Source organism: Rhinolophus sinicus, chromosome 17 (genome assembly GCF_057876585.1).
Source record: "Rhinolophus sinicus isolate RSI-liver-muscle chromosome 17, RSI-T2T, whole genome shotgun sequence".
Classification (NCBI taxonomy): Eukaryota; Metazoa; Chordata; class Mammalia; order Chiroptera; family Rhinolophidae; genus Rhinolophus; species Rhinolophus sinicus.
Genome location: NC_142517.1, coordinates 4894453 through 4922349, shown reverse-complemented (window position 1 = coordinate 4922349; position 27897 = coordinate 4894453). Strand labels below are relative to the sequence as shown.

Below are 27897 nucleotides of genomic sequence, written 5' to 3'. Positions count from 1 at the left end.
ATAAAGTACGGAAAGAATAATGATGGAAAACCCCTGATCTCGTCAAATTATCTCATTCGACAGGCAGAACGCAGCCTGAACATTTTAGTGACTTGTCCAAGGGGATGGCCATTTTGTGGCAAAGCCAGGATTGACAGTAGCTGTTTGATTCTTAGTCCAGTGTTCTTTCCATTATATTATGCAGCTGGGTGTTTTGAATATTTTAATTGGAATGTTTCAGTGTATCTATGTTTCACGAAGGCTGTGTCTTTACCGGGGCCAATCTTCAGGTTATTCTAGTAATTTTAGTCCTCAATGGCATTATTTTCAGATGCGTTATTTATAGTGTGAACGTTAGCACATGCAAGTGGGTCCTTAATGAAAACTTTTAAATAATTTATCTGATTAATATATTCTGATATCTGATTGAGGGTAGTTATTTCTTTAATTATATTGGATTTAGTTTGTAACTAGAAAAATATCTTAAGTCATATTATAGGAAGTTACATTTAAAAATGTGACCTTCTCCCCTCTCCCTCCCACCAAAAAAAAAAAAAAGAGCATCTAATTGACCAACGGGACTTCCCATGAGTCTGAGATGTGTTCTCCTTACAATGAATGTGAAGGTTATTTCCCTCTTGGCTTTGATTGCCAGGACAGCCCAGGACAACTTTACAACTCCCTTCAGAGACTGTGTAGCTCCCATGGCAGGCACATTTGCCCTCTCTTTTCCATATGATTTACGTTCCCCTGAATCCTGATTTTTATTTATTTTTCTGGAAGTATGTGTTCTCTGGTGATCAATCTCATCTTCCTCTGTGAATAAATAAAGACACGGACATGATCTGAATTAAGGTTTCCCGTTACAGATACAGCCACTTTGGGTTTGGGGTGGTAGCTCTCGTGCAATGTGATTTGAAGAAAAAATAAAGAAAACCTGGAACTGAGAGACATGGTCATTCCTTCAGAATGTTTCTCTTTTCTTCTTCAGTTGTGGGGAAGTTGAGCATTCCCAACAACAGTCTTGTAGTCACTGAGGATGAAGCTTGTAATGTGACTTGCCATGCTGTGGGCTGGACCCCACTCCCAGCTCTCTCCTGGGAGATCGGTGTTCCGGTGAGTCATTCAAGCTGTTACTCCGTTCCGGAGCCTGATGACCTTCAAAGTGCAGTGAGTGTCCTGACTCTGACGCCACAGGGCAATGGAACTTTGACCTGTGTGGCTGCCATGAAGGGGCTGCAGGTCCCCGAGTCTGTAACTGTAAACCTTACTGTGCTTCCGTCTCACTTGGGTAAGTGAAGATTTTTTGCTTTATGTAAATTATTGTTGCATGCTTATATTGTCTGTGTCTTGCTGCCTGATCTCAGGGCCTAGGAAAATCGTAAGGGGATCTTCGTTTCTGGTAGGCATGGTAATAGAGACAAAAATACTTGTAGTGTCAGCGTAATGACCCTGCTATTTAACTTGCTTTTAAAATCACATCTTCTTTTCTTACTTACATGTGAAAATCATTAAGAATCTTGACAATCATTAGCATAAAGCAGCATCAAGTAAAGAGGTAAATACTTGAATCCAACGTTTTTCTCTAACTTTCCCCCACTGTTCTGGTTTGATCTCATTCCTGGGCCAATATGAAGCAAGCTCTCTCGATATCTGAGGAGGGTACACAGGTCTTCTCGGATTCCTTCCAGTCATGGTGGAATTATAATGTTTTATTTTTTACCCAGGAAATCCAAGTCTACGTATATATTTTTAATGTGACTAAATGACGTAAGTTTCAAGTTTAGACCCCAAAGAGAAACTACTGTAGGGCCCGTGGCATATCAGAAACTCTAACCACACGGCTCCATGGACCCTTAGGGTCCGCCTGACCCTGGAGCCAGCCCGGGCCAACTAGAAAACACAGGGGTTCGGGCCTGGAGACTGACTTTCAGTCCTTCATTTTACAAAACAGGAAAGAAAGGAGGTTGAGACGAGTGCTGTGCTTAATTCAGGTCATACAGCTGGAAGGGGTGGAAGGGCTGAGAAGCCAGGAATTGCTTCTCTCTTGGTCCAAAGCTTTTACTACTATGAAAACACCTTCACTTAAGATCTTTCAAAGTTCAGAACAAAGCTAAGCCAAAGCCAGATGATGATATAGTAATAATGCCGATGACAACAATACTAAGCACTACATAGCACTTACCAAGTAAGGACATTGTTTTAAACTTCTCCAATATTAATCCAATTAACCTGCACAATAGCCCTCTGAGGCAATACTGTTATTATTCCTGCTGTAGCGGTAGGTGACAGGGACACAGTGTTGTTTGGAATTGGCCCATGTCCAGAGAGGTAGTAAATGGTCAGAGGTGATCCTGCACGTTTGTGTCCAGAATCTGCTCTCCTGTCAACTGTACCTCCACTGTGTGAGCAGCCACTGGATGGTGCAGGAGTGTCCTGGGGCTGCCGAAACAGTACCACAAATTGAGTGGCTTAAACAACAGAAATGTGTTCTTTCACAGTTCCGGGGGCTGGTTGTCCAAGGTCAAGGTATCAGCAGGGTGATTCCTTCTGAGGTCCAGGAGGGGGCATCAGTTCCAGGCCTCTTCCAGAGCTTCTGGTGGTTGCCGGCCATCTTTGGTGTTCCTTGGCTTGTGGACACATCATTCTGATCTCTGCCTTCATCTTCGTGTGGCCTTCTTTCTGTGCATGTTTGTGTCCTAATTTCCTTTTCTTATAGGAATATCAGTCTTATTGAATTAGGGCCCACCTTAACCAGCATGACGTCATCTAAATTACACCTTCAATACTCCTATTCCCAAAGTCAGGCCATATTTTGAGGTACTAGGAGTTAGTACTTTAACATATGAACTTTGGAGGGACATAATTCAACCCATAAAAGATGGCGTCTCCGTGAACCTGTAAAAAGCCATTCAGAGCCCAACCTGTGGTCAGCACTAGTGGTTCTGTGCTTGCACTGGAATTGATCCCCAGTTTTGTGCCATATAAGCTTGCTCTCTGGGCATTAGGCCCTTGTCTGTCTTCTCCAGCTCAGATGCCCCAGAGACCAGGCAGACAACAGAAATGAAAGCATAAGTGAATACACGTGTCAGGTAGCAGATGGAGCAGAGGGGACCAGACAGTGTGCCCCATTCACAGGGAGCAGCTCCAGCTGGTGTTGACAACAAATAATGGGATGGGGACCCAAAGCTACCGGATCTTTGACCTGGTTCTGGTGTAACTATCAGTGCTTTTGAGGGTAAAGGATGTAGAAACCTGTGTTTTCTTGATTTTAAGTCAAGGTTAATTTAGTTTAGCTTGTTAAATTAAAAAGAATTCAGCTTATTCCTCGGCAAGACTACATAAGAAGATGAAGCTAGAATTCAACTAGCTTATTATTTTGAACAATTTAAAACCTTCAGAAAAGTTGTAAGAATAGTACAAGCAATACCAATGTACATTTACCTAGATACAACAAATGTTAACCTTTTGTCATGTTTGCTTCTCACTCTCTCGCTCAGATTTTCTCTTTTCTTTCTTCCTTTCTTTCTTTTTGGCTGATGCATTTGAAAGTTAGTTGGAGACTTTATGACACTTTACCCCTAAATATGTCAGCATGTGTATCATAATTCAAGGCCATTCTACAAAACTCCGACTCAGTTGGCAGTCAGGAAATTTAACATCGATACAATACTATGATATAATATACAGTCCATACTCAAATTTCCCCATTTCTCCTTTATAGCTATTATTTTTTTCTCAAACCAATATCCAGTCAAAGACCATGCATTGCCTTTGGCTGTCAGGTCTTCTTCAGTTTCCTTTAATCTCCAGCGGTCGCCCCCCGCCCCCATTTTTGTCTTTCCTGATATAAACATTTTTGAAGGGTCCAGACCATTTTTGCAAGATGCCCTTCAATATGGATTTGTTTGATGTTTTCCAACACACTTTGATTTAGGCTAAACATTTTTGTCAAGACATGGGTCATGTCATGTGGGCACATGATACCAATTTTCCCTATCACTGGAAATAAGTTTGACCATTTGGTCAAAGTGGCATCCCCGAATTGCTTTGTTGTAAAGAAATCTTTTGCCTTTGTAATTAATATGTAATATGTGAATACTGCATGAATATCATATTCTCAATAGACTCTCACCTCATAACTTTTGCTTTTATCGATATCATTGACTGAATCAATTATTTTTATGGTGGTTGTAAAAGAGTGATTTCCTAGTTCCATCATTTTTCTATATTTATTAGTTAGGATTCTTCTGTAAAGAAGAGAATTCCCTCTCCTGTTCTTCCTTTTTTTTTTTTTTAAATAGTTGTAGTATGGACTCACTTTTATTTACTACATTATAATTTGCTCCCGTTGTTATTCGCTTTGATGCTCAGCTTGCTCCAGATTTGGCCAGTAGGAATCCCTTCCAGCTGGCCCTGATGTCCTTTCGACATGTCCCTGTTAGTTTTTGAGCACTTGGCCCAATAAGACGTTCCGAAGTCCCTTAGCACTTATCCTGTTGCAGTCTGGAATCAGCCATTTCTCCAAGGAGCCAACCCTGCTTGCTTTAAGCTATTTAACTATTACAAAATGTGGTTAAGGCTTTGAAAGGGAAGATTTAAAAAAAGGTCATGAACACCAAATGGAATGAAATCGACTGTTTAGACCACACATCTTAGCAAGGTAATAATGCGGCAAAGACCTCTGGCCTGATTGATGATGCCCGTACCATTGGATTTTGGAGATTAGCTGACCTGCAAAGTTCTTCTTTTGATGGGGAAGGACAAGGGGCCCTTAGTTTCCCTTGGCCAGGTATAATTCAGCTGAATTCTTCTTAGACAAGCACTAGTGAAGTGAGCAGCCATAATTACGGCAGCTGGAGTCCTGACAGCGTCATAGAGGAGAGAGTGCAGTCGGTGCGTTGCAATGAGGCTTACTTGATCGGATTCATTTGGAAAATGCTAATTTGTTTCTAGATTATTTATCAAGACCCAGAGCAGCTGGTGGCTGGCTGTGTGTTGTGTGTTTTTTGTAAGTTTTAGTAGTTGAAGACCTCATTACTGCTGGTGGCCAGAAGGTTTCAAGGGGAGCCCGTACCAGGTTCACGGATAGCACAGAATGAATGAAGCTGTGTCTGCTCCGGCTTCTTTAGGCATCCAGTAAACATCAGTCTTGCCACCCACTTCCTAAAAGTGCAAGGAATTTGTATTCATTTCTAGAATATACCTTTAAATCATGGCCATGGCAGCTTAGGAAGTGTAATTAGGCCAAAAAGTTGCATGAGGCACTTACTAGTTCTTTAGAGAAAAGCATGTTGCAAGGGCTAAGCTGATGTTTTTTAAAAAATCGGTTTCCTCTCAATTCCAGAAGTAATCCAAGCTTCCAGCACTGCAGACACACATACAACTCAAAGCCTCTCTCTGGCCTGCCTGGAGATAAACACCGCCAACCCCATCTGCCCATCTGGATGGATTTCTCTGCTGTTCTGAGCACTTACTTAAGTGTACGGGCTATGACATGTTAAAACAAAGCCATCATTGTAGGACACACAAGCGCCTTGCAGAATGTAGTCACTCCTGGTCCTAATCTTAGTTTTGTGACAAGTGGCAATTTCAAGAGCCGATAAGAGTGGCGGGAGTGACAGTCCTGGGTTGTTGCTGTGGTGCTAGCTGTGACACTTTTGGCAAGTCACTGACCTTTGGGCTCAGTTTTCCTGCCTGTAAACCGAGCGGGAGAAGAACAGGGCACACGTTCTTTCTCCTGGCTGTCCATCGGTCTCCAGGGAACTTTAACACGTAAGGCCCCGCCCCAGATATTTTGATTTAATCGGGCTGCGTGGAGCCTGGGAATTGGCATTTTTAAAGGAGCCCCCAAATTGCTCTACTAGGCAGTCACAATTGGGAGCTACTGAGCTGGAAAATCCCAAAGCCCACCTCCAGACCCAGCCTCATCAGGTGCTGCTATCCACCCAGACTTGGACCCCAGACAGCCTGGACTCAGATGCCATCTTACCTACTTACTCGCTGTGTGACTTTGGGCAAGTTACTTAACCTCTCTGCCTCAGTTTTCTCTCTGTGAAACTGAGATAATAATAATATCTACCTCATAGGGTTGTTGTTGGTGTGAGAAGTAAGCAGGTTAAGACGCCTAAAGCACTTAGGACAGCCGCTGCCTCAGAGCACACAGGACAGGAGAGTGAGTGATGGTCATTGTGTGTTTTATGGATTCAGAGAGCTCCAGTGTCCCTTCTGTCAGCACATGAGCATGCTTTGCACGTGCTGGTGGTGACATTTTGTATTAATCCAGTTGGTTTTAAGAAATTGTATGTGCCCTTTCAAAACTCCGAGTTTTCCTGGGAGAGCATCTGGGAAATACTCTTTTCCTTTTCTTCACAGATGGGAAAAGGACAGTCCCCAAGCTGAGACTGAAGTCACACAGTAAATTTGGAAACTCAGCCCTAACGTGCATACAGCTGTGTGCAGGGATGTAGGGAGGAAGGCAGGCAGTGCTGACCGTGGCGCTAATTTTCCTTGGTCACAAGTTGTGGGTTACTCAGGTCCAGTTACTCATCCTCTGCAGCGAGTCTGCACATCACCTTGAGTCATCACGCCCACACCCTTCAGTGAGGCACAGGTCAGGGATAAGCGTCCACCCAGACGCCCTATTTCCTGCAAGACCTGGGCTCTTTCTCCCCCAAATTGGAGACCCAACTTGGCAGAATGGGTAGACATGAGTCAGGCCCCTGGGATTTTCCTGTTCTGAGCACCTTGTCAGCTGACCGAGTCTCTTCGTCCCAGTGTCTTACCTGCGCGCTGAAGGGGTTGGGCGATGGATGATCTCATTCCAAGATTTGGCATTTTCTGTCCCCTGTCATGGTTTTTGATTTACCAACGTATGACTATTATTGATTTTTATTTTAATCACTGTAAATGTACTCATTTAAAAAATTAGCTTCATACTAAACAAAACTATCTATGATATATATGCATGTGTGTGTACATATATACGTCATATATGACAAATCAAAAACTATGATTAAAATAAGAAAGGTTTTTCTGTGTAGCTCTGGTACCAAATTACATCTCCCTACGTGCACGCACCACCCTTTTCTTTGGGCTCCACTGGAGCAAAGCGAGGGCATAAGTCTCACCTAGGTGTGAAACTCGACCCCCAGTGGAGCGTGGTCACAGAAAATAGGAAGCGAAAGAATGAGCCCTGTGGTTCCTGATATAAGTTGCCGTTTCAGTGAGAGTTTGGTGCTTGTAGGTGAGTGCAGGCAGCACGTGGATGAACCTGGTGGTTGAATTAAAGTTCCAAGTGAGTGAGGTCACAAGACCACCTGCTTTCTTCCTTGATTCGGTCACCACCCCAGCGAAGTGGCCCTTCCCTTTCTTTAAACAGTTCTTTCCTGAGGGTAACAGACTGTCTCTGTGCTAGACTGTGTCAAGACAAAGGTTGTCGTGTCAAGACAAAGGTTGTCGTGTCAAGATAAAGGTTGTCATGTCAAGATAAAGGTTGTTGTGTCAAGACTGGGTTGACAGAAGCATGGCACGCTTATAGTTTTCTCCAGGAGCAGAGGAAAACACCCTGATAGGGGGTATGTGAGTAAGTCAACAAGTGTGTGGACTTTTTCCAGTATGAATTTCAAGATTATCTCTTGAATCTTGAGCCAGACCTTAATGTTTAACCCCACTGGCTCCCTCGTTATGAAAGCTTCTACTTTGTACAATCTTCAATGTGTAAAAAGTTAATCAGACTAAATTTAGGATGACCATAGCAATCTCAGACATGTGCATTGTACCTTACAGTGTTCTCAGCACTTTTGCATACATCTCCTGAGTCTCTGAACAGCCAGGTGGGGCAAGAGTTGTTATAGGTGAGTGAGCCAGAGGCGAAAGTAAATAGTGGCCATGACGTTTCACTCGTTCCATTGACATGAAGCCCAAAGCTCTTTGTCAGTCAAGAGGCTTCCACACAATGGTCTGATTTTAAACTCCAGATTGTGAATATCATAAGTGCAACTTTGGACTTAACAATTTTATTATCACATCTGTAAGAGGGACAGCACGGGAACCTCCTGTAATGTGGCAGGTTGCTTGGGCAGTGTTTACATTTTGGCTGCACCCCAGAGATTCTTAAATGGTGGGTCACCAACCATCTGCATCAGAATCACGTGGGTGCCATTCTAGATCCCCTGACTTGGTACCACTGGGGGCAGGCTCTGAATCTACATGTGCAACAAACATTCCAGGTGATGCTTGGGATTCTACTCTCTGTGGAGCAAGGGCATAAGCCGTATTGCTCTCTGGATGTGAGGGGACTGGCTTGTTTTAATGCTCTAAGTCTGGGACTTGCAAAGGGTAGAATTCTGTCCCCTGCAGTCTCCACCTTTTTTGGTAACTCTTTTCCTATCTCTATCTGTCCCAGCTCATCTTAGAAAAATGATCGGTGATGTGGAGATCCATCCATCCATCCATCCAAGGTGCCCAATATGTGTCAGGTGGCTGGGGTTTAAAAAAAATCAGACTCAGTTCTTGACCTTGAGGGAACTAAATATAATTTAGATAGTACAGATGTATAAGAGGAAATGGAAGTGACAGCAGTCGATGTCATAGACATGTAAGATGGCAATGAATGTGCGATGTTAAAAAAAGGAAATTTTAAAAATCCATCACAGGAAATGCAGAGCAGCTTTGCACAAAGGGCGGAAGGCTAATTTTTTGTATTGTATAATTCTTCAAAGCACAGAGTTCTTTGACTTTTAGCTTGCTTTGAGGTAAGTCTGTGCATTATTTGCTTGTCCATGAGTCAGCATTCAGATGGTTGATGATTTTAAACACCGGAGCACTAGTGGCCGTCTCTAATCATTCCTACAACTAATTCTGAACATTTAACGTTGACACAGGGATAGCAACCTACGATTTCACGGTCAGTTTGCAAGGAAGACTCTTAGGAAGAACACCCAAGAGCTGATTTTCCATTATAACCTCTGGTTCCAAAGTGCAGGAAGGCCGTTGTTTTAAAAGCAAATCTAATCTTCATAGGAAGTCTGTTGTTTTAATATTCTCTAATGACTAGCATCTAATAAAATAGCATTCATTTCCACTGAGATACCACCCAGGCACTGAGGGCACTAAGTGGAAGACTTCACTGAATAGCAATTCTCATTTAAACTGATCCGCTTAAATGTGGTTTGACTGCAAGGCGGTTCCCTAGGGGGAGGTGATAAGGGCTCTTCGGAACATCAGTGCAGTTCCCACAGCGCGCGGCTAGGCGGCGCTGTCCAACAGTTCTCTCCGTGATGGAGGCAACGTTTTACATCTGTCACTTGAGCGCTTGAAAGGTGGCCAGCATGACTGAGGTGCTGAGTATTTAATTACATATAATTTTAATTAATTTAAATCTGAATTTAGATAACCACATGACGTGTATTGGACAGCTCTGGGGAAGACATGGCTGTAATAAATCAAAACGGCTTTTCTTCTGTCCTGTCTCTCCCCACCCTCCTTTTTTTCCCTCCCTCCACCTTTCTCTCTCCCAACTCCTTGAGGCCTGGACAAAATCAAGAGGGCAAAGTGGACGCTAAGGAAGGTGGTTCCTGAAGAGCCATGGAAAGAGCAACTGACAAGATGAGAAGTGAATTCTGCGGGTGGGGACCGGGTGGCAGTGGAGTGAATGAAGCCTTGGCACCAAGTTCCTTCAGGAGTGACCCTTCCTCAATTTGTCCTGATTTCCTTTGGGCTCTGGACTCTCGGCGGGTGGGGTCATGGAAGCGAGCCCCAGATGTCAATCTTCCAGTCTCGTCCAGCAGTAGCTGTCAATAAGCGTTTCTTGACTAAGTAAAAGGTGTCTTAGGATGGTGAGGATGGTCAACACCACTGCGGGCGGGGAGCTTATGTGCCTCTCAGGGCTGGGGGAGGCGTTAACCAGCGAGTGCTTGGATTGTGTTAGTAAGGAGGTTTGATTGACAGCAAGAAGTGTTGTAATGGGAAATACTGCGGGGGAATGCATATTCTGGTACGCAGAGAGGATGTAGGGCTATGATAGCCAGCAGTACCAGGCTGAACACTTATCATAGTTATAATATTATTAGAGTCTTATTTGGAAGCCATCATCTAAGTTATAGTGTGGCAGAACTTGTGGCAGAACCCAAGACGGGGCAAGCATCACTGAAATCTTTGTTTTTCTCTTTCGACCTTCTAGGCGATATTGATGAACCAGGTCCGTCACTGCCTACCTGGGCTATAGTCCTGCTGGCAGTCTCATTTTCATTGCTTTTGATCCTGATCATTGTTCTGATTATAATATTCTGCTGCTGTTGTGTCTCCGGGAGAGAGAAGAAAGGTAAATTTTTGGTTCATATGGATTTGTATACGTTTTTGAACTTCTGGCCCAAGCAGTTGAAATTCATGAGTTCGTCAGCTCTTTCAAAAGATGCATTGGCTTTCTGAGTCCTTGAAAGGAAATGTGTGAAATTCGCAGAGAGAAAGAGGACTTTCTAAAGGAAAGAAGTCATTCCCTTGGGGCCTGATGCAGCCCTTCTAGAAAAGCCGGTGATGAGGTGGCACCTTTCTCATCAAACACACTGACTATTGGATTTTTGGGCTTATTTGCAAGGATATAAGGCTATTGTGATCGTCATTTAGATGCTATGTTTTGTTCTAGAATAATACCGGTCTATGTGAGCACACTAAAAGATTGGTTCCTATTTTATGGAATTCCAAATCTCCCTTTGTAGGTGAATGTTGACATAGTGGTAGAAAGAAAAAAAACACACAAGCTTCTAGTAACAAAAATAGGACAAATAAAATTAATAAGTAGGGGGTGGGAGATGAGGGTAAGGGGGATCGAATATATGGTGATGGAAGGAGAACTGACTCTGGGTGATGAACACACAGTGGGATTTATAGATGATGTAATACAGAATTGTACACCTGAAATCTATGTAATTTTACTAACAATTGTCACTCAAATAAATTTAAAAAATAAATTTAAAAAATAATTACACATGTCTTCTGAATGAGGTCTTTTGAGATACTTCAAGACATGAAAGTGGTGGCCTTGTTTGGGGGCCAGGCTCGACACTGGGATGGTCTCCTCAACAATGAGGGGGGCTTGTTATAAAGTTTGGCAGTTTGTGACTTCAGAAACCGAAGGATCTTTGGCACATGGATGGCTAAGGCCTTTCCAAGTGCTGACTATGTTTCCATCCTCATCTTTCTCTTGTAAAACCTTCACCTGCTTCTATTGGAATATTTTCTACAGTTCAATTATTTTTCTTAAAATCAGAATTTGAATGTTAGCCTACATGCCAGTTTAATTGTGTTTTTAATTTTATTAACACTAACTGCCGTTCGATGAGCACTTTGTGTGCGTGCAGCTACTGTGTTAAGTAACTCTTTTACACGAAATAGCTGTCTTAGTGAGCGATTCCATGTAATGTGCAGGGTCTGGCCTTGACTAGGCTGATGGCCTAGCCGCAGCTCCTTCATGGATTGGGTTTGTGATCGGGGATCACGGAATTAGTTCTGTGATGGAACTTTATTCCCTAGGAAACAGAAACTGAAGAGTCATTAACTCCTGTTAGTCCAGATTTGATGGGAATTTGTGTTCACCTGGGAGTTACCCTATCTGCCACAGATGCATTACTAAAATAAAATAGACTGGATTTTAAATGAAAACTATTGGATAACTTCGATTTTAGTTCAGAAGTGACTGGGATTATTCAGTACTTCCAGAAGATAATTTTCAGAGTTAGCTATTGTGGCGTAGCTGGGAAACATTCTGGTCATTTGGACTCTGTGCCCCTTAGGCTTTTGTCTGTTCTGCACTAGCCTAGTAAGAAGGTTTGCGATGTTGGTGGCCCACGTCGGATGTGCAGAAGTGTGATTCTCTGAGTCTTAGCTTCCTCGTTTACAAAATGGGAATAAGTATTATTCTATAGATTGGCTGTGAGAATTAAGTTAACTGAGATATTAAATGTTTCTGTGATCCGTCCTAGAGTTTATCATTTATTTAACTTTGAGATGGAAGACCCATGTAAGAATGAGCTGTTTTAATCCCCTGGTTTGTAACAGTCCAGGTAAGGGCTGTGAACAGGGCCTGTGACAACCCACTTACAACACCCGCCCCTATAGGTGCAACTCACTATGGACACTACACATTGACATAAATGTAAATAATCCAGTGAAGACCTGGATTTCCCCATGATAATTATTTCCATGTGTAGAAATATTAAAAGTCAAGTTTTTTCAATAGTATTTTCTGGCGCTCTGCTCTGCGGTGCCTGGAGAGGGGACCAATGGAGGACCCCACTCAGCGTGGCCTGGAGGCCTTGGGATCACAGCCTCTAGAGCAGAGGGACCAAGAGCCCATATCCCACAGCCCAGCCCTTAGGGGGACACCAGTGATACTCCCCTCTTACCAGCGGGGGACCAGACAGTCTCGCTCCTTCAATTCAAATAAGATTGCACTTGAGGTTCAATTTGGGGTGTGAATCAACAGATGTGATTAGAACTGAAAATAAGTGGGAACATTATCTACAAAATAAGGAACATGATGCTTTTTAGATCTCGTGCAGGTTGATGACGAGAAGACCTAGACTGGAAAGCAGAGTTGCAGAGCTGGCTTCTGAGACAGACAGCTATGTGTGGCTCAGTTACCCGCTCCCCCCCCCCCCCCCCCCCCGGTCCAAGATCCCACTGGTTGAAGACACAGTTACTTAATGTTAGCCTTTGGGGGTGAACACAGACGTATGAGTTGATACCACTGGCACTGGTACACATTAGTTGAACATGTACCTTAGAATTAAAGTACAGTGCTTAACAGTGCAATTCCTTATATGTTAAAAATATGGTAATGCTAACACCTGCCTCTTGGATTCTTGTAACGATTAAATGAGATAATATCTGGCACAGCGCTGACATGAGGCCAGCACATGGTAAATACTGCGTGAATGACATCAGGGATGGGGACACAGAGCACCCCTTCATGGTGAATGGTGTCTTTTTAATCTCGCTAGTCAAATTCAATATTCACTAAGTACTTTTAGGTACCTACCATATTTCAGGCACCCAGGGGTTATTTATATGTATGACAGCAAATAATGAATTCCACTTTTCTTTTTCTTTTTTTAAATTTATTGGGGTGACAATTGTTAGTAAAATTACATAGATTTCAGGTGTACAATTCTGTATTATATCATCTATAAATCCCACTGTGTGTTCACCACCCAGAGTCAGTTCTCCTTCCATCACCATATATTCGATCCCCCTTACCCTCATCTCCCACCCCCCACCCCCCTTACCCTCTGGTAACCACTAAACTATTGTCTGTGTCTATGAGTTTTTGTTTCTCATTTGTTTGTCTTGTTCTTTTGTTGTTTTTGGTTTATATACCACATATCAGTGAAATCATATGGTTCTCTGCTTTTTCTGTCTGACTTATTTCGCTTAGCATTATACTCTCAAGATCCATCCATGTTGTCACAAATGTTCCTATATCATCTTTTCTTACTGCCGAATAGTAGTCCATTGTGTATATATACCACAACTTCTTTGTCCAGTCATCTATCGAAGGACATTTTGGTTGTTTCCATGTCTTGGCCACCGTAAACAAAGCTGCAATGAACATTGGAACACACGTGTCTTTATGTCTAAATGTTTTCAGATTTCTTGGGTAGATAACCAGGAAAGGGATTGTTGGGTCATATAGTAATTCTATTCGTAATTTTTTGAGGAACCTCCACACTGCCTTCCATAACGGCTGCACCAGTCTGCATTCCCACCAACAGTGTATGAGGGTTCCTTTTTCTCCACAGCCTCTGCAACATTTGTTTCTATTTGTCTTGTTGATGATAGCCATTCTGACTGGGGTGAGGTGATATCTCATTGTGGTTTTTATTTGCATTTCTCTGATGATTAGTGATGTTGAGCATTTTTTTTTTTTTTATGTCTATTTGCCATTTGTATGTTTTCTTTGGAGAAATGTCTCTTCAGGTCCTCTGCCCATTTTTCAATTGGGTTGTTTGTTTTTTTTTTTGCTGAGTTGCATGAGTTCCTTGTATATTCTGGATATTAGCCCCTTATCCGAGGCACTGTTTGCAAAAATCTTCTCCCATTCAGTTGGTTGCCTCTTTGTTTTGTCGATGGTTTCTTTTGCTGTGGAATTCCACTTTTCTTATGCTTGGGAGTCATTTGATAATTCTGTGTGGGAGAACTTGATGATACCTAATGGGTCACCAATACTCAGTAATGAATTAAAATTAGGGGATCTATAAAAATCAATGAGATTTTATTTTCGCAATAACTATCCTGACTTTGCTAATGTGATTTTATTCTTTTTTTTTGTAGAATCTGATTATCAAAGTGAAATAAGGTAAGTTTGAAATTACATCAATTTTCTGAAAACAAAAACAAATGAAAACAAACAACACCAACACACACACACACACACACACACACACACACACACACACCTCATATACATAACTGGGATTTTAGGATTATGTTACTCAAAATTAAGTATGGAAAATGGACAACTCTAAAAACACATATGCCAATCACAAACTCATATGGCAACATGAATTGTAGAATGTAATATGTGTCTACAATTGACTTGTCTACATTTGACTTGCCCTGGCTCACTTAGGAAAATGGAGATTTTTCTACTTGGTGTCTGGTATTTGCAACTTTTTCCACAAGAGGACACTATGCACCGTGTCTGTTCTCCCTCCTCCTTGGAAGCAAGGTGAGGGACTCAGGGGCCATTTCAAGGATATTGAAGAACCAGGCAGAATTTGCTAGAATTTCTGGGGTGGTAGAAAACAGGGCGACCAGCTGGATGGCTTAAGGCACCTGAAAATGACCAGTCAGACAAATTAGGTAGCGTTCACTGCTTGTACGTGTAAGAGGGGCAGGGCTGACAAATTCCTGCCATTCCCACAGGTCTCCAGAAGTAGCTGCCAGCACTTTTAAGGTTACTATGTCAAGGATTACAGTAATACAAGAACCAGCTTAAATAGCTGCAATATTTACATAATTATAAATGTACTAAGGGGAGGGAGTTTTCACTCAGCAGTGGATTTGTGGCGGAGTTATAACAAAACCACATCTAGTTGCCAGTATTTTGTTAGTTTTCATCTTTGAAGCGCTGTGATTTTAAAATACCTTTGGGCTGCATGTGGTGCGTTAAGATGAGTGCAGTCATTGTGTAACGATACTACCCGCTGTCCCTCTGAGTCCAGTGATAATGTGTTTTGAGAGAGGTGGCCGCCCTCTGAGGACACCACAGAGCAGCAGTCGGAAAACACCCTCCCTTTGAGGTGTGACTTAGGGCAAGAGGAGCGGGAGGACACCTGACCCCGATAATTGTGCTGGCGTTTCTCTAGATTGCTGTCCCGCCCTGAGCGGGATGGCAGCGTGGATTCTTCAGTTCACCGTTACTGTGTCACATCTTTCATTTCTATTCTTTGGGGTTTTAGGTGATTTTAACATGTAGTGCAATGGACTCAACAGCTATGCAGGGCAAAGTGTAGGGCATCGTAATAGTAATACCAGCAGCAATAGTGGTCACGAGAACCAGAGCGACGATAACAGCAGGCACTGAGTCCCTGACATGAGTGCCACGTGCTGGAGGTGGTGGTTTCTACACTCGGTGGAGGCTTCATCTCACTTACTTTTCTCACAATGATTTGATGAGGCTGTTTTTCCATTTTGTAGGTGAGGAAACAGGGTACAGAGAAGTTAAGCTATGTGCCCAGTATCTCCCGTCTAGAGAGGGGCTGACAGGTCAGAATGTGAACGAGGTCTCCTGCTCAGGGCCTGGGCCTCAGCCCATTGCAGCTTCTGCCCTTAGACATGAGTGTGTTAGGCCGGGAAGGAAAGACGGGGTGACTCCCGGGGATCCCTGTACCTCTCTGCTTCCCCCTCCTCCTGGGTCAACAGTGCTAACGCCAGCTGCTTGCAGACTTCACAGAAATTTTTTTTTTCGTATAGGAGCAATGTTTATTGTAGAAAAAAATTAAAAGTAAAGATAGGTATAAGAAATGTTTTTAAAATTACTTATAATTCTGTTGTCCAGAAGTAATAATAGTTATTTAAGTATGTATATACTTATACGCATGTGTGTTCACATAGACACACATAGATACACACATATGCATTTTGTGAAATGTGTGTTATAATAAATAGACGTTATAGTTCTTGTCCTCCCTTGACATTATTCTGAAGATGATTTCTGGTAAGAAATACTAACCTATACCATTTGTGTTTCTTTTCCTTAATGCAGTCTCTTATTGTAATATAACATAAATACAGAAAAGCACACAAATTGTAGGTGTGTAGCTTGATTAATTTTCACAAAGCTTATGTGCCTGGACCCTGACTGCCCACCTGCGGAACTAGAACACCCCAGCGCCCCAAAAAGCCCCTCAGCCCCCCATCAGATCATTGTCCTCCTTCAAAGTTCACGTCGCTGACATCTGTCTCCACATCCCCAGAGACTGGATTCATAAACACCTTATACAAATGGAGTCATGTGGTGTACCATCACTCATGGGCTTCCTGATTCTGTCGTCAGACAACTTGTCTGTTGACTGTAGAACAGATAGTTTATTATTATATAAGACTACATTGGGGCATATATGCAATTTACGTTTCCATTTTACTTTAAATGGGCATTTGGATAGTTTTGAGGTTGGGGCTGTGCTGAATTCTGCTGCACTGAGTATTCTGTCTTTTGGTGACGTGCACCGTGTGTTCTGTTGGGTATATATCTACTAGTGAAAGCTGGCTCATGGGGTAGGTATATGCTCCGCTTTAGACGACACTGCCACACTGTTTTCCACAGTAGGTGTACCAGCTTACACTTCTCCTTCAGTGCATGAGAATTCTCATGCATGGTGATTTTTACAGGTGGCATGGAATTCCATTGTAGAGATGTATTGTCATTTATTTTACTAGTCTCCTATGGTTGGGCATTTGGGTTGTTTGTAGTTTCTGCTATTGTAGACAGCTCACGAATGAACACCCTTTCAAATAAATCTTTGCACGTACCCTTATCTCTCTATAATAAATTCTTAGTGCTCAAGCATGAATATTTAAAAATCTTTGGATATGCATTGCCAAACTTCCTGTTTCTGGGAAGCTGCACCAATTTATGCTCTATTTGGGAGGTTGTCACACTTTTTCTATAAAGGGTCAGATAGTAAATAGTTTTGGTTTTGCAGTGTCACAACTATTCACCTCTGCTTCTGTAACATGAAAGCAGCCATAGACAACATGGAAGCAGGCAGCTGTGGCTGTGTTCCAATAAACCTTTATTTATAAAAATAGACGGTGGGCTGGATTTGGCCTGTGGGCTGTACCTTACCAACCCTGCTTTATTTGGTCACTGGTCTCTGAGTTGAGTACTGACTGGGTTGTGGAGTCCATGGATCTCTCAGGATAAAGTTCCAACTCTGCCCATAATGGGTGTGTGAGCGTGCAGGCCATCTCCCCAGCCATGTGGGTGGCTGTGAGTGTCCATCCTGAAGCTTAGAATCCTCTGGAAGCCAGTGACCGAGCTGTGGCCTGTGCTAAGTTGAACGTGTAAGAATGCTCTGGGCAGAGCTGTGTGGTAAACATCCATTGTCTATTAACATGTGGTTTTAAAAATGGTCTAATTCTAGGAAATCTGCAAATGTGAAGACAAACAAAGAAACTTCTGAGACAAAGTTAAAAAGCGGAAATGAAAACTGTGGATACAGTTCAGATGAGCCAAAGACCACAAGTGAGTGGACAGGTGGGGCGGTAGAAAGACCTGGAAGGGGGAATTTTGGGGAGGAGAGCTGGCTAACCAAACACCAGCTTCACAAGGCAGATGACTTAGCCATTGGTGGATCTTGTTTTGGGGGGTAACTTTTAGAAGAAGGAGAAAATCCAGAACTAGAAATATTCTAGGATTAGATTAGCAGTACAAATCTACCTATTTGTCTAAAGTTTAAAATAAACAGATGTGGAAATTTGTGTTTTTAAAAATAAATTTTTTCATGCTTTCTCTTTCTTTAACGCCTTCTGCCTCAACTAATGTGTGTGAGGAGGCTCTTTAACATATTGAGGGGAACTTCCCCAGAACTTCAACCAGATTCAAGTCAGCTCAGCTCAGAAATCTGTTCCTATTCAACTTCACAGCTTGTGGGAGAATGTTGAAAGACTAAATTTTGAAAAGTCTTTTTGTATCATCTACATGTCTTATCCTGAGAGGATACAGCCCTAATGAGGGGGCTTCTCACTAGTAGGGTATGGTCACTAGTAAGCAGCAGGGGTAGGATTTGAACCGAGATCCTTTTGTAAGGCAGGCAGGCAGACGAGAGAGAAAGGTGTACAAATTCCTCCTTAGCATCCGGGGAGGGAGACCTGGGCCTAACTAGTTGCCTGGCAAAACAAATTTGACAGAAAGATTTTCAGTTAATCGATTCTTACTGAGAGGCATGAAAACATGTTTTTTTCCCACCACTAAAATTAGAACTTAATTCTCAGCAGCCCCATTCTTCCCATTTTGCCACGGCTGCCTCCCATGGATGTTCCAAATTGCATGCTTTGGATTTTAAAGTATCCCACAAAGCATTGACTGTTCCCTGTGATGATGTGCTCTCAGCTTCTTGCAAAATTTCTTGTGAGCAAATATTTATTCATTAGTATGTTGAGTAATTAATCAAGTATTTTGAACAGAATTATGGCCCATACCACACCCCTCTGGCTCCCTTTTCCCCTCCTTGCCCTGTGTGTATTTTCGTTGGTCAGCCTTTGAAGCTGTGGCTTTATCTTGTCTCTAAATGAGACTAACATGTCAAGAAAGAAACTGATATTGAGTCAGTTTGCCATGCTTTATTTCATTAAAAAACTAAAATTCTAGAAGCATGCAACTTTAAGGGAACTTAAAAAAAACTGTTTATGATTAAGGATTATTTTATGCTAGGGGTACTACATAAAAGCAAATGTATTTCTTCATAAGTCAGAATTGGTGGACTGTGTAGCTTGGTTTATATGTCACATGTCACTCTAAAATCGTTCTTCTGTTGCAGAGGCTGCTTCTCTCCCTCCAAAATCTTATGAATCCAGTGTTCCAGAAGAACGCAGCAGTGGGCACCCTCATAAGGTGATTTAGACAATTATTCCTCTTTTTGAACTTTTTTCTGGCCATTTAAAAACCCTTGCCCTGTGGTGGGTGATTATAAAACAGTGCTTGTTTTGTGTGTGTGATGGAAGAATGTGGCCTTGGCTCATTCCCGTGTCAACTGGTGAGCCTGGAGGGAACGGGCAAAGACATGTGGTATCTCTTGCCCGTGATAGCAGGTTTGGGGGGAAAGAGCAGAAGTTCCACTGGGACTTGTAGATCTTGAAGTATCTGTGAGATGTCCCCAGGGACGTGTCGAGAGTGTACTTGGGTGGACAAGACTAGAGTTCCCGGGTGGGGCACAAGGTGAGATGTGGCTGATTGTTAGGCAAATTCTGACTGGTGCTGTCCTTCCAAATGACACAAAGTTAAGGAAAACAGTCAGTTAGGAACCAGGAGGACACAGCATGTTAATTTTTCTTTGGGCACAGAGCCAGCGTTGGTTGTCATACGTGAACAAATTAGAGTTTATATGCAGAAAATGCGACTCTTTATAACCCAAATCACAGTAAGCAAAATATATAGAACCAGCACCACTTTGTGGCTTGTACAAATGCAACTTTAAATAAGAAGGACTTTTTTTGTGATTCTACGATGGTGTCCCCAGTAAGAATGGATGTTCTCCCCTTTTAGCTTCTGGAAAAGCCAGACTCATGGATTGAGTCAGATCTGATGGTCTTGGCTTTGTTGTGCCCATGGGTCACCGTTCCTACTGCAGACAGTGTACCTCCCCCATCCCTTCACTCTCTCTCTCTGTAGATACGCACTTGACTTTCTAGGCAGCTTGAGGCTGTAATATCCTCCCTGCAGCTGGGATTCAGCTCAACCCATACATCTTGCCAGCCCTGTGTACCTCCCAGGCCTTATGGGGACAGGGAGCTTTGACGATTGCTCAACCATGTATAAGGGGGACCCGAGTGATGCTATTAGTAGCAACCAACGTAGTCAGGTGGGAAGACATATGAAGGGCCTATGGACCAAAAGCACATGGGCCTGTGTGACAAATTGTGAGTTCCTGGCATGAGTTAATCTACTTCCTCAGGCTGGGTATCAGGAAAATGGAGAGGTAGATGTCTTCACATCAAGGCTGCTCTCTTAGGCACATGTCTTCTGATGCATGTAATCTGATGCTGGGAGGGGTGATTGTAGAGATGCAAGTGGTCCCCTTTCAAAGGGTCAGTCTCTTGACTAAGAAGTGGCTGGTGAGAGGGAGTTATCACCAGGTCGTGAAGAATGTTGCTTTTCAATGGGGGATGTGGGGCCGATGAAGGGGCCCTCCTACCCAGCGCCAAGCATGGTCACCCAAGAATACATTTACGCTCCCCATTGTTTCCGTGGTTTTTCTATGGTTACATTTTCCTGTGGCGTGTCTTTCCAGTAGATAAGCCAAAGAGCTCAGGTCTGGGGTGGGGAGGAAGGGGTAGGCAGGGAGACGAGTCAGAAGGGGCTCATGTCAGACGATTCCCCTTGAAGTATAAATGAGGAAAAAGGGGAACTCTAGATGTATTTGGATGCAAGAATGGAGAATGACGTTTTGGAGCTCTGAGTAGTTGCTTCTTAAGCTTGAAGTGTTGTTTTGAAAATACACGGAGAGAGAAATTTAAGCAGTTTCTGCTACTTAAACATGTAGCCAGCTAAATAATCTATTGGTGGAAAAAGAACAGTGACACACACACCAGTGTTTCTTGAAGTGTTTGCAAGCCTCCTATGGGAGCCGTGCGTCTCAGCCCCGAGAGTCGGTGTCTTCAAGGAACGAGTGGGACGCAAAGAAGATGGACTGCTTTGCTTGGGCTACAAATGGACACAGGGGTTTTAAATGGCTGGATTTTTCTACTTAGAGAGGGGGACTTAGGACAAGCACAGTTCTGAATAGGTCCATCTGTGATCATTAACCAGAGGATGACTTTGCAAGTATGAGCCCAGGCACTGTCTGCAGGTTGCCCATTTGGAGAACGTGGAAGTGAGATATACCTGGGGCTACACGTCCCATAAAACACATAAAGAAGGGAGGGACCAAGACGGACAGTAAAGGAAAGGGTCTGGCCTAGGGGGATGGTTGCTCCTTCTGTGCCCTCAGCCTGAAGAGGATATAGTCCTGCACATGGTCAACCAGCCACTTGAGAGCTGCCAGGTGGCCAAGCCCCATCTTATAGAAGCAAGTCAAGGTGACCCTTAGCAGAGAGGTTCCTTTTAGAACTTCCAAGGCCAGGTCTGCAGCTGTGGTCTGTGGTGCCACCTTCTTGCTCTGCAGGTTGATGAGGACCTTCCTCAGAACTCACTAGGTCACAGTGCAAGGCCAATGCCATCTGTGCTCGCTTTTCTCTTCCCCTCTCTCCATTCTGCAGTGAGCCTTGCTCCCTCAAGGGCCCAGGAGAGGAAGCTGAGAGCTCCTGAGAGCCCCTTCCGCTGTCCTTTCATCTTGGCCTCCTTTCCGCGTGCCTCTGTGGGACTCCAATTTGCCACTTTGTTACCTGCATGGCTGCTGTGGGGAGATTTCTATGCACATGGGCCTTGTGGGCCCAGAGAGGTGCCCTGCAGGACTCCTGCCCCAGAAGCTGGCTTGTTAGAGTTCAGGGTTGTTGATTACAGATTATATTGTTTTGCAGAAAATCTGCGCTAGGATAGGGTCCTAAAAAGCCTGTGGGTTAAAATGAGAGCTCTCAAGCTGTGGGGTCAGCCTGCAGCAAAAACCTTGCCAGTGTTCATCCCTGCGGAGCGGGTGGGTCAGACACATGTCCTGTCTGTGCAGACAAGGCGTGTGCAACAGCAACTAAAGCCCCTGCTCCAAGTTACTAGGTCTCAGAGCAGAGCCATCTTGGTTTCGTCAATAGTACAGCAACTGCTGTGTATGTGCTTGTCCTGTTTTTGAAGTGGCTTTCCCCTCTGCTTCCCCTGCTGGTGTTACCAGCCCGCAGCATTTTCAGACAGTCTTCACTAATGGGTGGCGATTGACGACCCAGAGTCAGCACCACATCACTGGGTGCTCATTCAGCAATACTTCATTAAAGTGGAGGAAAACTTCAATACCCAGCATTATGCTGTCACCAGCAAGGCGATGCAAGGAGCGTGTGTGTGTGTAGCCAGGGTCTCTTTGCGGATAATCTTAATCCAGTCATGGCCAGAAATATTATTAGACCAGCACAGATGACTATGCAACATAAAAATAGCATTATGTTTTGGGTCCTTGAAGAAACGTAAATGATTTCATGTCAATTTCCATTTCACTCCTTTGTGGTCTTGGGCAGTTTGGTTTTCTTCAAGGGTCTCGGTTCAAACATGATACAAGGAAGGGGAAGCCTGAAGAGTTGGGGGCCGCAAATGGGACTCATCTTAGTGGCCTTTGGGAGGCTTGGATTCTTCGTCCCCACTTACGGACCTCCTGGCTCGGTAGACGGGCAGGCAACTTGAGCGCCTGTGTTGTAGAACAGCCTGGAGTGGGTCTGACAGGTGGCAGCTTTAAGGGTTATTGGCCACCTCATAGTGAGATGGAAGTGGAACCAACGTTGCCAAAGATCAACGTGTCTACTTTGTAATTTCACGCCGCCTGGTAATTATAATTTGCTCAGAGTCCCCAGGCATTCATGGTTCCTGGGCTAAGTACCCTGGGGAGGGGATGTACTGGCCCCCTGCCTGGGGTTGATGGTGCCTGTACTCTTGCCAGAGTCACGTGGACTCCTCTGCAAGTAGAGGGGGCTGCAGACACTGAGCCCTTGAGTATGTGACCACCGCCAGCTCAGGGCTGAGCACGGCACTCTGGGGGCAGCAGCGTTGCTGGTTACTGTCATCTTTGCCTTCAGTGCCACAGCTTCCTGTCCACCCAGGGTTGTGCACGTCGGTGTCTCCATCTCCAGGCTGCATGAGCCTCTACGTGCTGCATCTTCATCGCGCATCACCAAGCATGGTTTTCATTACATTCTACACTTAACAGTTACTAAAACAGGAAACTGAAATTTCAGCACTGGAGGAAGGGGTAGAAAACCCCATTGGCTGCTGTACCAGCCTCCGTAACTCTCGCTCCTTCGACATCCTTTTGATTAAGTTCAGAAAGCCAGAGGCCCACGCTGCCATGGAGAACGTCAAGATGCAATTTTGTGGGGAACCACTTTTTTCAGATCCCTAGTTATCTCCTAATGCTTTCAGTGCTGATAGTCTTTAGGAAATGTCGGAAGGGGTGAAGGCTTGTCTCTGGGACAGAGTCGTTGGGGATAGGCTGTGCGCTGGAGGTTTGCCCTGTAGAAAGTCAGCCACCATGGTCAGAAGCTACAGGGGGTTGATGGCAGGCACAGGTCAGGTCCATCTGGTGACGCTGGGTCATATACCATGAGAAGAGGCACCCCCTGGCTGCATGGGGCTCCCTCCCTTGCTCACCCCCACCTCTCAGCCCACTGCCCAGCCAGCGTCTCCCCTGAACATGGCATTGTTTACCAGAGGCTGAGAGATGGAGCCGTCCTTTCTCCTGCCACCAACCAGCAGAAATGCTAGATGTGTTTCTTGTCTCTCAGATCCCAAAGAATGCCTGCTGCACATGGAGATGCATCCAGCACCCATACATACGTTTACCTGGGTACTCTGCCTGTTTGGCCGTGGTTCTCAATCCAGAGAAGCACTTTGGGTGCAGGTTAAAATGTAATCTCCTGAGCCTCTTCCACACTTTCTGGGTCAAATCTCTGGGATATCGGGCCAAAGAATGGGCATTTTGACTACGTGTCCCAGGTGATCCTCTTGGAGGAAAGTGTTGTATGGTCCAGCATGAAAACCTAACCCAGATGTGTAGCATTGTTTCTGGGGGAAAGTCATCTCGGAGATCTGGGTGTTTTCTTACAACTGTGCATTGGGAATGACTTGTACTGCATGCCCCACAGCGCTGAGCTTGCCGAGAAGCACGGAGGAGAATTTGAGATGCTTGTGGGGTGGTGTGATGCGTGTCAAGAGGAAGAGTCTTGACACAACTCACATTGTTGGGGAACAAACACTTTCAGAAACCTCCCGTGTTTAGATGGATCCTAAGGCACACACATTCAATATGAATGAAAGAAATAGGATTTTAGATATGGCTTTCTTAAACTTTTAAAGGATGGAAGTTATCCATTGGTCTTGGGAACCAAATACTGTAGAGACCCCAGATCATACATTAATTACAGGAAGTTTCAGAAGGAAAAAAAAAGCGTGTTTTTCAAAATGGACACATAGCAAAATGACACTTTTCCTCCCTGATTCTGTCTGTTATGACCGAATCTACAGTTAGGCTCTAACACTGACAATTATTTTGCAGACAAGACTTTCTGTTGGTGAAATACAGTTAACTCAGGTGTAACTGCCCGTGAAACACATTAGGACAAAACTAATGAATGCAATTAGATTCCTACTAAAAATGTTTACAGTTGATGAGAAAGGCAAACACCTTTTATTTTTATACAAAGCCATGAGGTTTGCAGATGTTTTGCAACTCAATGAATATTTAAAACAGACAGCCCTTTTTACCCTCTCTTCTTTCTAGGCCTCAATTTACTGTCCGTCTATTTTTCTGGTCATTTTAGTCTTCTCTGTCTCTTTCTCTCCGGAGTCTGCCAGTTTTGGGGGATGAGCATATGAAAAACTTGAAACTTTGGGGATCAAGTCTTCTCCATCGGTCCCTCCTCTAGTGAGATCTACATAAACTCTTGATCAATTTACTAAACAGCAATGCATTTGTGCAACCTGGCAGTGAAAACAAAAGGCAAGCGGCTGCAAAAATCTCAGGCGTAGTTGTAGCAGAAGCACAATTCTTACAGCGCGTTGCCGAGGGTATCCCATCAGCAATCTAGTTCTGTGGGGTTCGGAGTCAATAAATTAAGACCAGGAGCCAGAGTGATTCTATCCTCAAGACTTACTACCATTCTATGGCCAGGTAAATCTTTTATGGTGCCCAGCTATATCATTTCAGTGCGCTGGGATCTGAGCTGGCATTGTCAGGACTGGCAGGAAAGTGTGTTGCATGCACTTTTTTTTTTTTTTAACTCTTGTTGTTTTTTTTAAATTTATTTTTTAAATTTATTGGGGTGACAATTGTTAGTAAAATTACATAGATTTCAGGTGTACAATTCTGTATTACATCACCTATAAATCCCATTGTGTGTTCACCACCCAGAGTCAGTTCTTCCATCACCATATATTTGATCCCCCTTACCCTCATCTCCCACCCCCCACCACCTTACCCTCTGGTAACCACTAAACTATTGTCTGTGTCTATGAGTTTCTGTTTCTCATTTGTTTGTCTTGTTCTTTTGTTGTTTTTGGTTTATATACCACATATCAGTGAAATCACATGGTTCTCTGCTTTTTCTGTCTGACTTGTTTCGCTCAGCATTACTCTCTCAAGATCCATCCATGTTGTCACAAATGTTCCTATATCATCTTTTCTTACCGCCGAATAGTATTCCATGTGTATATATACCACAACTTCTTTATCCATTTATCTATCGAAGGACATTTTGGTTGTTTCCATGTCTTGGCCACCGTAAACAAAGCTGCAGTGAACATTGGAGCACACGTGTCTTTATGTATAGATGTTTTCAGATTCTTTGAGTAGATACCCAGGAGAGGGATTGCTGGGTCATATGCTAATTCTATTCATAATTTTTTGAGGAACCTCCACACTGCCTTCCATAACGGCTGCACCAGTCTGCATTCCCACCAACAGTGTATGAGGGTTCCTTTTTCTCCACAGCCTCTCCAACACTTGTTACTATTTGTCTTGTTGATGATTGCCATTCTGACTGGGGTGAGGTGATATCTCATTGTGGTTTTTATTTGCATTTCTCTGATGATTAGTGATGTTGAGCATTTTTTTTGGTCTATTTGGCCTTTTATGTCCTCTTTGGAGAAATGTCTCTTCAGGTCTTCTGCCCATTTTTCAATTGGGTTGTTTGTTTTTTTGTTGTTGAGTTTCATGAGTTCCTTGTATATTTTGGATATTAGCCCCTTATCGGAGGCACTGTTTGCAAAAATCTTCTCCATTCAGTTGGTGGCCTCTTTCTTTTGTTGATGGTTTCTTTTGCTGTGCCGAGGCTTTTAAGTTTCATATAGTCCCAGTCGTTTATTTTAGCTTTTACTTCCATGTTGCATGCATTTTAATGGGGCGATTCTCTTAGACAGGCCTTGGCCACTCCCCAGGATGGCATGGGTTGTGTGCAATTATACTTTAGAATGAGATGGCAAGAATTCCTGATGAGAGCCCGCAGCACCCACTGCCCAGGGATACAGAGGGAGTCAGGTCTTCAGTTTTACCCCTTCTTTTAGAGGGGTAAATAACTATGTCGTATCAAAGGAGATTAGACATATTTTATATTTTTCTCCAAAACCTAGAATTTCCATAGGAAAATTGAACGACAAAACACTGCATCTTTGCAGTAAGTTGCCTTCAGACAAATATTGGTTCTTTGAGTTGGGTCACTCGTTAGGTCCTCAACTTGGGAGCTTCTAGAGTGTGTGTTATTGAAAAGACTTAACTCAAGGAAGGACGTGTGTTGCCATTTTTGTTTCTCTCTGCACCCTCATTTGATCTTATCTGATGAGCACAGCTTTCTTCTCTAGTGTGCCTTGTACAGTGATCTCAACCGATTAAATCCGCCCTTTTCCCTTTGTTACCAGGGGCCTGATCACCATCAGCCCGCCTCATCAAGTCGCCCACATGTTACCGTTTACATGGCCAGTCCTAAGAAGGTCAGGAATGTGACGTTAGTATAGTAAAGATGTCCCTTGGGCTCCACATTGCACTTGACTGGTGACTTACATCGCGACGAGGTCAACATTCTTCTCTGTTATCGTAAGACAATGTCAGCTTACCTGGAGGAAGCCATGCTGGAATCATCAGAATGGATATTGTACAGTCAGAGAAAGAATCGATTTTCCCAGCTTCCACAGTAGAACTGAACTGTTCATGTGTTTCAAGGTGCCAGTGAATTTCATAAAGTTGCTAAGTAAAAGCTGCGAATTCTTCATGATGTTTCTCATCACTGCACACTCCTGCTTGTTAACCCGATAAATGGTAGATAAGTCTAGAAGCTACCATAACTTTAAAAATGTTTTATTATCTTAAATCATATGAAGATTATATTTATGTATGTTTAATATGTGGGCATTATTGTACATTAACAGTGAGAAAAGAGGATACAAATGAGGAGCCATCAGACAACTAAAATTGCCAGAAAAATCAGAACTCATAGGTTAAAAAATAAGATTAAATTCTACAGCTGTTGTTCACCTGGCTAAATATCTCATTGTTGGATATTTACATGAAGACACTCATTTTTATCTGCCCCCTTAACAGGCTTGCTGTCATGGATTACGCTTTGTACCTCACATATCACAAACACCATGACAAAACTGGAAATGGGTTATGTGTGCTTTATAAATAAAAGGAAAAATACCAAAAAGCTTGTATTGCCTTTTGTAACTCTTTACTGTTTAGGTGGTAGTTTACAGAATCATAACGTTTAGGAATCAAGCATTTTCTTTTCTTTTTTTTTTTAAACTGAAAATATTCTTTAATATCACCAAATAGTGATTCAGTTTTATAATTTTTCTCATTGTCTTGTTATTTTTTTGCAGTTGATTTTTTTTTTTTTTTTGATTTAGCATCCAAGTCAGGGTTCATTCATTGCATTTAATTACTCTGTCTTTAAATCTCTTTTATTTTTAATTGTATTTTTCAGTTACAGTTGACATAAAATATTATTTTAGTTTCAGGTATACAATGTAGTGATTAGACATTTATATAACTTATGAAGTGATCACCCCAATAA

The 27897-nt window shown here is 43.2% G+C and overlaps 1 protein-coding gene across 7 annotated transcripts in view; it reads left to right on the top strand.

Moving 5' to 3' along the window:
* The window catches only part of IGSF5 (immunoglobulin superfamily member 5), a 92651-nt gene extending 65123 nt beyond the window's left edge, over positions 1 to 27528 (top strand). For 5 of the 7 annotated variants that reach the window (XM_088794416.1, XM_088794420.1, XM_088794419.1 and 2 more), the window contains exons 4-9: positions 971 to 1270; positions 10163 to 10303; positions 14311 to 14335; positions 17628 to 17740; positions 19023 to 19096; positions 26744 to 27528. In XM_088794416.1, the coding sequence (XP_088650542.1) occupies positions 971 to 1270; positions 10163 to 10303; positions 14311 to 14335; positions 17628 to 17740; positions 19023 to 19096; positions 26744 to 26839 (749 nt within the window). In that variant the 3' untranslated portion in view covers positions 26840 to 27528. The remainder of the gene's footprint in view (positions 1 to 970; positions 1271 to 10162; positions 10304 to 14310; positions 14336 to 17627; positions 17741 to 19022; positions 19097 to 26743) is intronic. The other 2 variants (XM_088794421.1, XM_019745746.3) reach the window with 1 other exon arrangement.
* Positions 27529 to 27897: the final 369 nt, after the last annotated feature.